Source organism: Diabrotica virgifera, chromosome 5 (genome assembly GCF_917563875.1).
Source record: "Diabrotica virgifera virgifera chromosome 5, PGI_DIABVI_V3a".
NCBI classification, from domain to species: Eukaryota; Metazoa; Arthropoda; class Insecta; order Coleoptera; family Chrysomelidae; genus Diabrotica; species Diabrotica virgifera.
In genome coordinates, this window is record NC_065447.1 from 74,579,372 (window position 1) to 74,595,667 (window position 16,296).

Genomic DNA, 16,296 nt, shown 5'->3' on the forward strand with positions numbered 1-16,296 from the left:
GCCAATATATAGTCCAATAATATATGTATAATCAAATCCTGAATTCAATTTTACTTTCATATAATAGATATTATCATGTCACTTACAACCTTCCATTTCATTAAGTATAGCTTTTATATTATAAAATGAAGTGTTTAAATAATTTTTTCTTTTAAAATACATAATAATTAGTACCCGTACATATTAGTACGTAATCATTTTTCAATTTCAATACTCTCTAATATGATTTGGTATTGCTTTTGAAAAGGAAACAATAAATATTCAAAATGTAGTGGTCGGAACTTTTAGTTATGCGAGGATTATTGCATGTCGGGATTTTGGCCTGTCGGGATTCTGGCGTGTCGGGATTCTGGCGTGTCGGTGTTTTGGCCGTCGGGATTTTGCCTGTCGGGATTTTGGGCGCCACCGCTAAATAGGTAGTGGTGTGTACAAAAGAATATTGGTAAAACTTATTAAAACTTTAAAATGCGGCACGGAGTAAGTACCGCAGTGTGGCCACCGGAGGGTTAAATCAAACAAAGATAGCCAACTGTATAGAGCAAGAACAGCTGATTGTGACAACCGAGGTTTGAACCATTGAAAGAGCTCGCAATATTAAAAAAAAATCAATTCTGAAGTCATGTATCTTGTGAAATAAATTGGACAAAAGAAGGATAAGGTAATTTAAATATAATCAAAGAAATATGATACCTTGGTAAGTGGCTAGTTTCAATTGCTAACTACAAACATGTGTTCGTTAATGATGGTCTGATAAAACCGAAAACGTCCTGATGAAATTGTAATCCGTTTGGAAAATTTCATTTTTTATTAAAATTTTTTTGTTAATATAAGTATACTATTTTACACTATATAGAAATTTTTTCACTTCACTGTAAGTTTTTAGATTATTTATTTAATCTAGTCACATTACCTTTTTGTAGTGCGAGCCAATACATGGATGGGGATTCCGTAGAGGCGGTTATCAATGCCGTTGCCTACCGGGATATAGGCTTCCTTTACAGTCGAGAAGGCCGTTCTTGGGGGAGAAGGTTGAAAGGGCAACTGCTGAACAGTATTACAACGGTTTTGACTGTCAGAAAATTGGATGTAAGTAATTTTGCTCATTGATATGTATACGAGATATGTTTAAAAAATATTAATTTTGCTCAAGAGTAAAGTACCTTTATATTTCACCATATCGAAAATTATTATTAATAGTTATTTGGAATTAAAAAGTATGTTATAATATGCAATTACATTCTTCTAATTGAAAAAAATCTCAATTATTATTAATTTTACGAAAAAAAATTATTCTTTATAAAAAGTTCTGCATGGTCTAAAAACTAAAATATAATCATAAGATATCAAATTTTATCAATTTTATACGAGGTATGTCAAAAAATATAAATTCGCTCAAGAGTAAAATACCTTTATTTTTCACAATATTGAAAATTCTTATACTATAAAAAGTTGTTCGGAATTAACAACTACTATTATTTCATATTCATAAATTCATATTTTTTGACATAGATAATATAAAGAATAATTTATTCACCATTAAAGTATTTTCGTTTCCCAATGAAACACCCTGTATAAACAATTACTTTTTATTATAGGGATTCAAAAACTACCCGTACAATGGGAACGTTCTGATCCATATTTAAGAGAAGTAGTATTGGATAAATACCCAGAGTATTGGAACCAAACTATTGGCCCAGCCAGTTTGAGCCAACCAGTAATGAATATCCATCGGGTTTTAGATTACATTCTAGGTATGAACAAAGATAATTGCAGAACATTCAAACCCGAAGACCTACAACTTTATGGAGGAATTATGCACGGAGCAGAGGAATTTTTTGAAAATGAAGCGAAAATGGCACTCAGACTTGCAAACTTTATTAGCGCTTTCTTGCAAGTTTCCGACCCAAAAGAAGTTTATTCTGGGAAAAGAGTAGCCGATAGGGAGCTTACAGAAGATCAAATGATTGGAGAGACTTTGGCTTTAGTGTTGGGTAAGCCTCTTTATTTTTGTTATTTTGCTAACTTTCAATAATATTAAGTTGTGTGAACTGTATTAGTTTCATAGGAATTTATATGTTCCTGGGCACAATTTGTTTACTAAAGCACTTGCATCAAGTGATTAAAATTTTTGTGTAACGCTTAGATCTGCATCTCTACAACTTTCTTATCTGACTACATTCTTAGAGCGCTTCTGAATAAACTATTGCCATTTTCGCAATAAAAATTTGGATATCTACAATATTTTTGACGTATCCATATAAGTAGAAGTCTAATGGCGTCAGATCAAGAGATCGTGCTGGACATTTCATCGATCCTCGCCTCCCTATCCTCCGATAAAAATTATCGGTTTAGGCACTGCCGAACATTGATTTGGTTAGGTTCACCTACATGATAATAAGCATTAAGTGTATTGTAGCAAATTTTGCATTAAATTTGAAAATTTTTAATTATTTCCAAATCAGCTAAAGGTAGGTATAGAACATTGTACATGATATAATGTCCAAAATATTCTGAGGAATCTAAAAATTCACAGAAAGAAAGTTGGCGTTCGCCAATTTTACATGATGTATCATGCATGAAAAGTTTTTTATTGCAATAAATGCGCAACTAAAAATATCAATCGACTTGTTTTTAACGCTCCCATTTCTATTCTACATATTTATTATCGAATTTATTCCATTTGACTCTTTCAATAGGCATGTGTTTACTTAACACCAAGGTAAAACTTCAGTAAAATATTCAATAAACAAAAGGAAAATAGGCTAAAACGGCCAAAAGAGCATTGATATTGGCAGTGGCGTCGGGCCGGGGGGCACGGGAGGCACGTGCCCCCCCCCCAACATTATGCAAAAAAAGAAAAAAATAATATAAATTATCTTTAAATTACGTATATGTATACACTAAAAGTTACGAATGAATAACTAATATAGATCCCCCGTTAGTCTATTTTTCTGTATGCATCTAATTTGATTCTGTGTGTGTAAAGTATGCGCGTGTTACAACTAAATTTACAAGTGCCGGTGAGCCGACTCTGGCCGGTTGCGCCCGAGCTGGAGCAGCCGATCGAAGGCACCCGAGCCCAGCCCAGCTCAGTGCGCGTGTGTTGTGTTGTGTAGGTGGTCGCCACGTTTTATTCGTTCAATAAGCTTATTGTTACTAGCTGAGCTGCTATTGTTTGTGTAATTTTTGCGGATGTTCGTTTGTTATCATGTCTAAGAAACAGTCCTCTGTACTAACATTCTTTAAAAAACTTGGAAATTCAAGTGAAAGTGTAAATGAAGATAGACATTTAGCGGGAAGTAGCACTGGAGGTAGCGTTGGTGATGAATCGCCATCTTGTTTACGCCCAGATCGTGATGCTACATTCCAGGGCGAAAGTAGAGATCCTTCATTGGGAGTACAAAGTGCAGATATTGCAAAAGGAGCATTTCAGCCTGTTGATTGTTTTAAGGTAAGCAAGATTCAATCCAAATCGAGGCAGTTCAAAGAATCCTGGTACAGTGAATTTAATTGGGTCGAATATAGCCCCATTACAGACGCTGCATTTTGTTACCCATGCCGACTCTTTTGTCAACATAAGTCTGGTCGCGGGGAGGAGTCATTCACTAAACTGGGCATGAACAATTGGAAGAAAGCTTTGGAAAAATTCAGGAAACATGAGAAGAGTGAAATGCATCAAAAATCTAAACAGTTTCTCAATGAGTATAGAAAAGCAGGAAGCACGGTAGCAGATTCGTTGTCCTCGGCACATACTAAAATGGTTGAGATGAATAGGAGGTATTTAAAATTCATAATTGAAAACATCCTATTCCTTGGAAAACAGAATCTTGCCTTAAGAGGACATGATGAGAGTACTGCTTCATTTAACAGGGGGAACTTTATAGAACTGCTAGAACTGAGATCTACTGAAATGGAGGAAGGAATCCAAACATTAATGAAATCCCCAGTCCATTCATACAAAAGTGCCCAGGTACAAAATGAGATAATAGATTGCATAAAAAGTGAAATGCTTCAACAAATTGTCCAAGAGGTGAGTGAGGCTTTGGCCTACTCAATTATTTGTGATGAAACTACGGATATTTCAACCCGTGAACAGCTTAGCATTTGCATTCGATACATTACTAAAATAGATGGACACATTAAAATCAATGAAAGGTTTTTGGGCTTCGTTGATGTGTCAGACACTACTGGTGAAAATTTACATCACACTATTAAACAGTATCTGCAGCAGTTGGGTATAAGCTTAAATAAAATGCACGGCCAGGCATATGATGGAGCTAGTAACATGAGCGGCAAATTCAAAGGTGTTGCCTCAAGGTTCCAAGAAGAAGAGCCTAAAGCTTTGTACACACACTGCCATGCCCACTTGCTTGATCTGGCTGTTCAGAGATTTTGTGAAGAAATAAGACAGCTTCGGAATTGCTTATCCATAGTAAATAACCTGTATAACTTAATTAATGCATCAGCTAACAGGTTTTCAATATTTGAATCAATATGTAAGCAAAGCGGAGAAACAAAAATGAAAAGACTGGTGAGCTTGTCTCGAACTAGATGGACAGTTCGACACAAAGCAATCTATGTAATTCTAGAGCAGCTCCCTGAAGTGTACGAAACTTTGGAAGTTATTGCAAACGATGTATCAAATCGTAAAATTGCAGCCGAAGCTGATGGTCTAGCCAAACAAATCAGCACATTTGAATTTGTATTCAGTTTAAAACTATTGCACAGCGTTTTGAGTCAGACTGATATACTCTCCAAAGAACTGCAGAGTGAATCTCTTGACATTTCTAAGGTTTTTGCAAAAGTTGAATCAGTCATTGACTGTTTAAAACTGGACAGAAATGATGATGGCTTTATTCAGATGTGGAATGAGTCAGAAGACAAGTGTAACAAATATGGTATGAAAGGTTTGTCAGTTGAAAGGCCTTCACTACCACGCAAACGGAAAATTCCGAAAAAACTTGAAGCTAGTAGTAGCTCTTCAGATGATGCATTTCATCAATCACCTGAACAGATGTTCAAGACTGACATTTACTTTGCTGCTTTAGACACAGTAATTGTAAACTTGCAATCTCGTTTTTCCAAGAACGATTATGATAAAATCAACTGCATTGCCCAGTTACTATTTAATTGGACCGAAATTGACAACAACGCTGTTATGGCAATCCAAAAGTTTTATAACTTGTCTTTAAGTTTCTCTGCACATCTTAAGTTTTTTCACTGTTATGCAAAGAACAATTTTGTCAAAACAGACAAAGCAACCACAAGAGTAACGTTCCAAGAGTTGGCTGATTTTTTTATTGAGAATTATCTTCAAGCCAGTGCACCAGATGTTTGGCAGCTACTAGAAATATCACTTTCGTGGCCTATCACAACAGCAAGCGCAGAAAGATCGTTTTCTACACTACGAAGGCTAAAGACATTTCTTCGAAGCACCATGACAGAAGACCGCTTAAGTGGGCTTGCCCTGATGTCTATTGAGCAAGAATTGACGTCTGAATACATGAAAGATAAAAAACTAGATCTGTTAGTTGACAGATTTTCAAATCTAGCCGATAGGAGGCTAATGCTTCATTAGAACTAACGAAAATTGGTTCGTTGAAAACCATTACTGTAGTTCTGTTCACCTTAAAACTTTGTCTTGTACACAAATTTGTTTTTGTGTTATAAATGTCCATGCAGTTATGTCTAGAATAGAATAAACTTGTATATTTTGAAATTGAGTCTTTTTACAATCCATCAATATAGTAAAAATTGATTAAAACCAATGTTTAACAAAAATACACATATACTTTACTTTAGTTCTTAAGTGGTAGTTTTCAAAAAAGTTTCCACGGGACCACCACTCCCCCCCCCCCCGTAGACCCCGTGCCTCCCCAAATTATTAGGTCACGCTACGCCTATGGATATTGGACACACTCACGATGGGATGTAATACAATGGAGTATCCACATTTGAAGTGTGTGTTGAAGGCAGGAGGAGTCGAGTTATTCGCATATATGTAGTACGTTCTTTAAAGGTAAAATATTGCAAAACCTCTCAATTTTAAATAACCACTTGGATTGACACGAAATTTGGCATACACATAGCTAACAAGTCAAAGAAAAAAAGTGATATTGTGCCGATGTGTGCTTTTGCTCTAGGGGTGAGTTTCACCCCCTTTTGGGGGTGAAAAATATATGTTCGAAATAAGCCCCGGAATGGATAAAACGACTAATTCTAAGCAACTTTTGTTCTATAAAGTTTTTTCACCAAGTTAATACTTTTCGAGTTATTTGCAAGTGAATATGTTAATTTTTCTACAAAATAACCACGTTTTCAGACGGTTTTTCGCAAATAACTCAAAACGTGAGTATTTGGTCGAAAAAAATTCTTAACAATATAGCACGTAAAAATTGAAAAACATGGTGTATGTATAATATATTAGGTCACTATACCTAGTAGAAGCAGAGGCAGAGTTATAGCTTATGAAAAATAGGTTCATATTCGTCAAATTCCAAATCGTATATTTTAACGTGCCATAACCAAAAAACAAAGCACTTTTTTAAGGAAAACTCATTTTAAATTTTTGAAAGTGTTTAAAAGATGCTTATTTGTTTTTTTAAAAAAAATTTTTAGCCTAAAAAGTAAACAAGTTACGCTCAAAATAAAGTTGATCCTTTATCGGGAAAATCACTCCCTAATTAGCATTTCAAATGAACTTATTTGTTACCACTTCACAAGTTTTTTACTCGCGTATGTATTAATCATATGATCTGTAAGTTTCATCGGTTCAAAGTCCTTATTTTTGAAAGAGCTGTAGTTAAAAGGGCTTGAACAAGTCACTTATCACGAGTGTATGCAAATTTAGAAACACCGAATCTTAACCAATGTTTGTCTTACAGAAAAACAAAAAAAGAATGTGTGTGTACTTTGTACGCACGTAAGAAGTTATACTTCTATTATATGATTATATGATTATAAACGAAATTAATATACTTTTTTGCACGATTGATCATTTTTGACTGTTTACCGTGACAGATTTTACGTCAGTAGGTGACATTTACTAGCAACTCGACGGTAAGTAATCCAACTCGACGGTAAGTACTCCAACTCGACGGTAAGTAATTCACTTACCGTCGAGTTAAAAAATCTGTTAATTTTAATTTATTTTTTGAAAGAATAAAGAAAACTAACGAATTATTTATTAATATTGAAACTTATGGTACAATTTGTTAATTTTTCTCTTCAAATACGCGATCAAAGTTGAAAACTTGGAAATATCAATGCCATCATAAAGAAAAACGGTGGATTTAATCATTGAATATTCTGCCCAGAGGCTTCCAGGAGCTTTCAACTGCATATGTCTTTGAATGAAATATGCCAATAGAGTATTTTCTTCGATTCTTAAATTCTTGCCTTCGCACCATGTTTTAAAACTTTGGTAGGTATTTTGATAACGGATTTTGGAGTTTTCGGGAATAATTGCGGAACATCCTTCTTCCCAAGCCCGTTCAATTTCTTCAAATTCACTTTCGCTCATATTTTAATTTATAATAATCAAAATTGTACTTAAAATTATTGACAACTAAATAAAAACTCAATTCTCCATTGTTGTTATGCACCCTAGTTACTACCTAACAACCAAAGTATCTATCTTGATAAAATGAATGAAACTAGTTAATATGACGAAAATGTTTAATTTTATAATTTATAATTGTATCAATCGTGCAAAAAACGTTATAAGCATGTCGAACGTTAAGGGTAACCGATCTCAGACAATAATTGGAGTCGTCGCTCCGCTCCTCCTCCAAACAATTGTCTTCGATCGGTATAAAACCCTTACCGTTCTCCATACTTAATATACTATTTATTTATATTTTATTTAAATATAAAACTAATTTATACTTACTACTTCTCAAACATTTTTATTAAAACAGTGCCAAAAATTAAAATAATAAAAGAATAAAACACACACAAACACATTAAAAATGCCACAAATGATTTCTGAACATTAATTGTCGGAAATTTTTTTAACTAAATACGTATTTTCTGAAAATAAAATTATATAATAAATATACTTACAATCATAAAATATATAAAAAAATAAAAAAATAAAAGTTTCTATTGGGATTTGAACCAACTTACCAGCGCGGCTGGTATTGGCGTTGTATTGGGGTTCACTCGCATTAAACGCTTCGCCACGGAGACAGTGTGTCATTATGCGCAAAGATCGACTATCTAAACGGATTAAACTTTTGACATTTTTGCATTATGTAAATTAAATTATTTTGATTTTGAATTGAAATGATTTAGAATTGAAAAAATACAACAAAACATAGAGTAAGAAAACAATATATTAGGTGAATATTGATAGAAATTTTGATGGTAATCAAATTATGTAAATAAAAGTATTACATACTATGTATTTTGGTAGGTTCAAATGATATGACATACTATGTATTTTGGTAGGTACCTATGATACATTTACAATTATTACGTACCTGTTGCTTTAAAAACTATTTAAAAATCACTACAATTATAAACTTTTTTATTTTGCCATATTGGATAATTTTTGTCATGTCATTTGAACATCCAGTCAGAACAAAGTTGTAATGCGACTGCGCAGGGATCAAAGGTTTTAATCCTATTAAAATTCACCCTCATACGCGCGTAAAGAAGTATAACTTCAAAAAATAGAAAATATTCAGAAAAGTAAAGCCGACTTTTTATTGTTTAAGATTTTTGGTATCTCTAAAAATTTTTAAGTTATTTTGAAAAAAAGAAATTTTTCCAAAATTAAAATTTTTTAAAATTTTACTTTAAAACCACATTTTTTCAAAAATAAGCACTTTGAATCGATGAAACTTACAGATCATATAAAAACGACATAATATGTAAAGTAACTTGTGAAGAGGTAACGATTAATTTCATTTAAATTACTAATTGAGGGGTAATCTTCCTGATTTTTTTTTGCCAAAACAAAAGGACCAACTTTATTTTGAGCGTAACTTGCTTACATTTGATGCTAGAAATTATTTTTATAAAAACAGAAAAAAAGCTTTTTTAAACACTTTAAGAATTCTGTAATGTGTTTTCCCCAAGAATGCTTCATTATTTGGATATTTCACATTGAATTATTCTATTTGGAATTTTTCGAATATGAACCTATTTTTCATTATCTATAACTCTGCTTTTGCTAGGTATAGAGAACTAATATATACACCAGTTTTTTCACTTTTTTATAGTTTTGCTAATAATATTTTTTTCGCCTAGATGCTTACGTTTGGAGTTATTTGCGAAAAACCGTCTAAAAACGTGGTTATTTTATTGAAAAATGAACATATTCACTTGCAAATAACTCGAAAAGTATTGATTTGGTGAAAAATCTATATAGAACAAAAGTTGCTTAAAATTAGTCAGTTTATCCATTTCGGGACTTATCTTGGACATATATTTTGTCACCCCCGAGATGGGGTGAAACTCACACCCAGGTCAAAAGCACACATCGGCACCATATAACTTTTTTTCTTTGACATGTTAGCTATGCCTATGCCAAATTTCATGTCAATCCAAGCGGTTCTTTAAAATTTACAGCAAAAACCGTGAAAGAATGTACTAATAAAAAATGAAACTTTTCAACCCGACTGTCTCAAGAGAAAAATTTACTGCGTCTATTATTATGGTGGCAACATGTCATCTAATACACTCCATCAAAGAAGTATCGCATCACCTTAAAATGGGACATTTTTCCTAAACCTGTTGTTCGATTTTAGTGATTTTTTTAATATGTTATAGTTTATATGTTATAGTTTATATTTTAATATATGTCCTTCAAGAATATCTATCTAATAATATTGTTGCTAAACAGATAAGTGTCATTGTATACCGGGTGTAACAATGATAGTGTCTTTTTTCCTCAAAGTTTGGAACACCCGGTGGAATATTCCAGCGTATATAAAATATTGAAATTAAAACTCAACTGTAACCTTAGGCCATCTAAACATTTTGCTTTTTGATTCATTCGCTTATGTTAATAAAAAAGTTAGGTACTTTAACAACTAGCAATGTTCTTCATCAATACAGGGTGTTTCTAAATAAGTGCGACAAACTTTAAGGGGTAATTCTGCATGAAAAAATAATGACAGTTTGCTTTATACACATATGTCCACAAATGCTTCGTTTCCGAGATACGGGATGTTGAATTTTTTTCTTACAAACTGACGATTTATTTATTGCTCTAAAACCGGTTGAGATATTATGCAAATGAAATTTGGTAGGTTAGGCGCATTTTTTTGGCATACAATTAAGAATTTTATATTCACCATTGGCGTGCATACGGGTATTAACATTTTAGATACATCCCATATGCACGCCAATGGTGAATATAAAATTCTTAATTGTACGTCAAAAAATGCGCAATAACTACCTCTTAAAACCTAAGAAATTTCATTTGCATATCTCAACCGGTTTTAGAGCAATAAATAAATCGTCAATTTGTAAGAAAAAATTCAACATCCCGTATCTCGGAAACGAAGCATTTGCGGACACATGTTTATAAAGTAAACGGTCATTATTTTTTCATTCAGAATTACCCCTTAAAGTTTGTCGCACTTATTTAGAAACACTTTGTATTGATGAAGAACGTTGCTAGTTGTTAAAGTACCTATATATATATATAACACCGGTTTATAGCGTCCTGCGCCTTCCGGTTCCTATTCTCCAGCCGCGTCGATCTGTCCAATCTCCTGGTCGGAGATCTCTCTCAGACATGGCTTTCTGGATTCCACTTATCCAGGTTGTTTTCGGTCTGCCCCTTTTCCTTCTTTCCGGGGGTTGCCATTCCATTATTAGCTTTGGGAGTCGATGTTCCTCCATTCTTTGTACATGGCCATACCAACAAAGTTGTTTTTGTTGGACTTCTTCAATTATGTTTGTTTTTCTATTCATAACATCTCGTACCCGTTCATTCGTTATATGTGAGACTCTGGAGATGCAGGCCGATCTTCGCCAGAAGTCCATTTCCAGTGCAAGCAACTTCTGTTCTGTTCGCTTATTCAGTTGCCAGGTTTCACATCCATACAGTACCACGCTTTTAAAGATGCTATTATAAAGCTGTGTTTTCTTTTCTTTTGATATGGTTTTTGACCAAAGTAGCGAGTTCAAAGCTCCTATTACCTTCTTTCCTTTCATAATTCTTTCCTCTATTTCGAATTCTGTCCTTCCACTTTGTTGGATTCTCGTTCCAAGGTATACATAATCAGAGCTTGGCTCGATAACCATATCATCCTCTAGATGTAATTCACTTTTCTGTCCTCCTATACACATATATTTGGTTTTCTTCATATTAACGTATAGGCCCCATTTTTTGTATTCTCGAAACAGCCGGTTTGTCATAAATATTAGATCATCTTTATCCTGGGCAATCACCACCTGATCGTCAGCAAAATGCAGTGTGTATAATGTTGAGTCGTCGTTTAGCTGTATCCCCATTCCAGAACACGATTTGCGCCACTTATGCAAGACCTCATTTATATAGATTTTAAACAGTGTTGGCGATAAGCTGCATCCCTGTCGTAGTCCCTTATTCACCATGAAGCTATCGGATAATCTGCTGTTGATTTTTATGTTTGCTTGGATATTGTTATAGAATTGTTGCACTGCTTTTATTAAAGTTATATTAATAGGGGATTTTTCCAGGACTTGCCATAATTTACAAAGTGGTACGGTATCATATGCCTTAGTTAGATCAACGAATAGTAGATGTATTTCTCTGTCTCTGGCTACTTTTTTTTCATTGAGTTGGTTGAGCGTGAAGATGTGGTCGATACAGGATCTTCCTGCTCGGAATCCTGCTTGTTGTTCGATCTCTATAGGTGCATATTCATTTTCTATTTGAGCTTTTAAAGTTTTCCCATATAATCTGCTAAAGGTGCTGGTTACAGTAATACAGCGATAGTTCTTGCAGTCTTCCTTGTTACCCTTTTTGTGTATTGGGGTTATCCATCCTGTTTTCCTATACCAAGAAAGCTTTGATGTCACTAAGTTATTTAATTATTGATTAATAATTACCTAAAACTTTATTTGAAAATTAAAGATTTTGTTGGGAAAACCCGCATTTTCCGAAGAAAATTTTCGTCGGAGCAAACCGGGAAAAACATATCTCTATGCAGAATTTAATTGCAGTGAATTTTTATTTGGGTGTTTTTGTAAAGTTAAAATCTTCGGAGTTATAGAGCAATAATTGAAAAAAATACGATTTGTCGGAGCCATTTTGTTTATAAAAAAAGTAGCACACTATCTGCGGACTTTGCATACCTATATTATTAATATATAGGATCTTATAATTCGATTCCATCAATAAAATTGCTGGTAAATAACTTTTCCATGAATTTTGGTAATTAGCCCAGAGTAATAAGTACTCTGCTAGGAATTAAATGTTTTATGCAGTGCAAAAATACATGTTTCTCTTCCTTCCAAAAAACTTTCCAAGCTGTATAAAAAAATATCTTCTCGATGATTCATGATTCTTTACTATTTGAGTTTTATGCGTTATATGCAGATTTTTTACTTATCGGATAATAAAGTTACATTCGTTAATTTTTTAGGAAATAGTCGCATTTGGTCAGCTGGTACATATTGGGAAAGAAACAAATTTCCAAATCGAACGCTCTTTGCTCCTTATGCTTACAAGAAAATTCTAAACACGAGAAAATACAATGTAGAAGATTTAGCCAGATTGGACAAACCATCCGAAGTTTACCTGAACAATATATGGTTTAAAGACTTAAAATATCGATGGGCTTCTAATTTCGATAGTTTAGAAAAGTTCTGGCTGAAAATTAGGATACGACTCAACGAGACCGGAGAAACCACGATGAAATTCGAACACTTTCCGACCTATTATAGAGGTGCAAGATTAGAACATGGACATTGGACGCAACCGTACTATGATTGTTACGGAAAGGTTCCTATGTGGAAAATTAAGTATGTTGCGCCATTCTTTGGTTGGGACAGTCTTAAAGCCAAACTTGAATTCAAGTAAGTATTGCTCCTACATAATGTGAACATGTCAGTTTTTCACTGACTGAATTGTTACTATTTTAATTCTGGTCCATATACTTCAGTGAAAGAATATCTGGTTATACCATTCGTTGTTATCATAAAAGCAACTATATTTCTGATATGTATAAGTTCAATTGATTCTTCGGAGGTTTTTTCGGATTGATATCACTTTGGTTTTTTAATATTTATTTTCATACCAAATTGCTCGCAGGTCGAGTTGGTCTTGTCGATGAGTCATTGTAGACCCAAGTCGGAATCCGCAATCAACACCGTATCATCGGCGTATCTGATGCTGTTAATATTATTTACGCCGTTCACCTTGACTCCATCTTTGGAATCCTCCAGTGCATCTTTAAAAAGAAACTCGGAGTAAAGATTAAACAGCAGGGGTGACAGAACACATCCTTGTCTAACTCCCCTCCTAATTTCTACTTCTGCGGATGTGGAACATTCGATCCTAACTCTGGCGTTTTTGTTCCAGTACAAGTTTTTTAGTAATTTTGCTGTCTTTTCCATCTAAACGGACTTGTTGCAGACGTTCTAATAGTAGGTCCTGTCTTACTCGATCAAATGCTTTTTCTAAGTCTATAAAACATATAAATATATCTTTCTGTTGGTCGTAGCATTTTTGGGCGAGAACTAGTAAACTGAAGATGGTTTCTCTCGTTCCCATGCCGGCTCTGAATCAAAACTGATCGTCTCCGATGATAGTTTCTATAGATTCGATTATGTACGACTTTTAATAGGAATTTACTGCATGACTCACAAGGCTTATCAGACGGAACTCGTAGCAGTGTTGTGGGTTTGACTTTTTTGGTAGTGGGATGAATATTGACTATAGCCAGTATTGAGGTATTTTTCCTGTATCATAAATGCGATTGAATAAAAGGACAAATATTTCGATATTTCTTCGCTGATCAATTTTAACGTTTCTGGGTATATTCCATCTGGACCTGGGCTTTTATTTGTATTTAAATTAATTTTGATATAGTTTTCCCATTCTTTCAGTTTATCTTCCGTTTATTCTACCAGTTTTGCCATCCGTGTTCATCATGGTGTGAAAGGTTGTTCTCTTGGTTGTCGATGTAAACTCTTTTACCTTTTTAAGTAAATTCAAAAAATCGTGTCTTTGTTGCAGTTCTTCTATTTCGACGCATTTTGTTTCCAGCCATTTTTCTTTTGATTCGGTTATTTTTTTCGAATTATTCTATTTTTAATCTTTTGTATTCTCCATCTTTTCCTTTAGATTTTCATCGTTTATTCATTAATTGTAAAATTTCTTCTGTTATCCATTCCTGTTTGTTATTTCTGGCTGATACTTTTAATGTTTTTCTATTACATTGTTCATTTGTTCTTTAGTTTTCCACAGGACGTTTATGTCATTGGACTCGCTAATTCTATGGTGGTCAATATTTCCTAAATTTTTGTTTAATTCTTTGTGTACGTCTGCTGTATGGTGTCGTTTTTCAATAATTGAATGTCTAGTTTGTCTTGAGGTTTTTGTTTCGTTATTAGTTTCCATCTTGTGCGCACTTTTATAACAACAGGAACAGGATTATGATCGGAATTGATGTCAGTTCCAGGATATGTTTTTGCACTTATGATAACGTTGTGATATCTTTTGTTGACCAATATATTATAATCTATTTGGTTAGGATTACTCCGTTTTCATTGTGTTGGGGTGGAGTCCAAGTATGTAATCTGCGAGGATGTAATTTAAACCATGTATTTATCGGTTCCATGACATCTCGTAACGCGACAGTTCGTAACCGGACAGTTGGTAACGGACAATTCGTAACAGCGACAGTTCGTAACGGCGACAGTTCGTAACTATACAAATTCGTAACGGACAATTCGTAACCTCCAAATTGAATATTGTTGTTAACGTGGAAACTAACTGTTGTTACAGTTATAAATGAAATTATGTTTATCAATTTAACGAATCAGTATCAGGATAAACATTTTTAAGGCATTTCATATTTCGTGTTTCAGAATATAATAAAAGTAGTTAAACCAAGTATTAAAGTATTACAAGCCATCCCTCTTATCAACTATAACCGTTGATTGAATGCCCCAAAAGCTATTACCAATCACAAGGTTTATTTTAATAACAGCAACAGGTAATTATAATCTTTCCTTTACAGAGTGTTTATTTAAAAAGTTTGGAATATCTAAAGACGGATTAAAGATTTCAGGAATTAAGTACTTCATTGTTCCTTTGTCTAGGTATATTCTGAATATTCTGAAACACGAAATATAAAATCTGTTAAACATGTTTATCCGTACTGATTCGTTAAATTGATAAACATAATTTCAATTATAACTGTAATAACAGTTAGTTTCCACGTTAACAAAAATAAACATAATAATTCAATTTGGACGTTACGAATTGTCCGTTACGAATTTGTATAGTTACGAACTGTCGCCGTTACCAAGTGTCTCCGTTACGAACTGTCGCTGTTACGAATTGTCCGTTACCAACTGTCCGGTTACGAACTGTCGCGTTACGAGGTGTCTGGTCACGGTATTTATCACTACCATGTTGTGTTGTTGGCAGAATTCGGTCATTCTCTCTCCCCTTCCGTTCCTTACTCTAAGTCAGAAGTCTCCAATCAATCCAGCAATTTTTCATCTACCTAACTTGGCGTTAAAGTCACCCAAGATAAAGTTTCACTGATTACGTTTATTTTAGGGGTGCAGTTGGTGTTACTATGGATTTATTGAAACTGGATATTAATCAATGCCCAGATACATCAGCGAATGCTTTTGAAAGCACAGAAAAATGCCATCAGAAAACATCTTACGTAAGTAAATTTTTATAAACGCCACTATCCAAAACGTGTATTTTACAATATTGTTAGTACCAATCTGTATATTCTTTTAATTAGGGTCATTGTTAAAAGTATGTATCAAAACTGTACCCCCTACAACTGTGACGCCTATTGAGTGTACGATGATCTAATCGTCACCTTGCAGAAAGTGAAGTGTGCTTATATTATTTAATGTATACAGACAGTATCAATTAGTTTAGTTTGAGAAGTTGTTGTTTAACCTCCAATAAAGACACATCTATTATTTGTCCACCGTTATTATTTTCTTGTAAAACTCTAAAATCCCTAAGCATTAACTAAGTACATTGCTAAAATTTGGCACCCCAACGTGTGGCCGAAATTTTAGTGGCCCCATGTTGAGCGCCATATGTTAGCATAAACTTTTTGGTTTCACATGAAAATCATAACTATGGGCAAATAT

At 33.8% G+C, this 16,296-nt stretch overlaps 1 protein-coding gene across 1 annotated transcript in view; it reads left to right on the forward strand.

Annotated features, from left to right (window-relative positions):
- LOC114342200 (uncharacterized) overlaps positions 1-16,296 on the forward strand; it is a 75,651-nt gene that overhangs the window by 47,824 nt on the left and 11,531 nt on the right. Inside the window, exons 4-7 of the mRNA XM_050650144.1 lie at positions 921-1,086; positions 1,596-1,991; positions 12,588-13,020; positions 15,737-15,848. Of these exons, the coding sequence (XP_050506101.1) occupies positions 921-1,086; positions 1,596-1,991; positions 12,588-13,020; positions 15,737-15,848 (1,107 nt within the window). The remainder of the gene's footprint in view (positions 1-920; positions 1,087-1,595; positions 1,992-12,587; positions 13,021-15,736; positions 15,849-16,296) is intronic.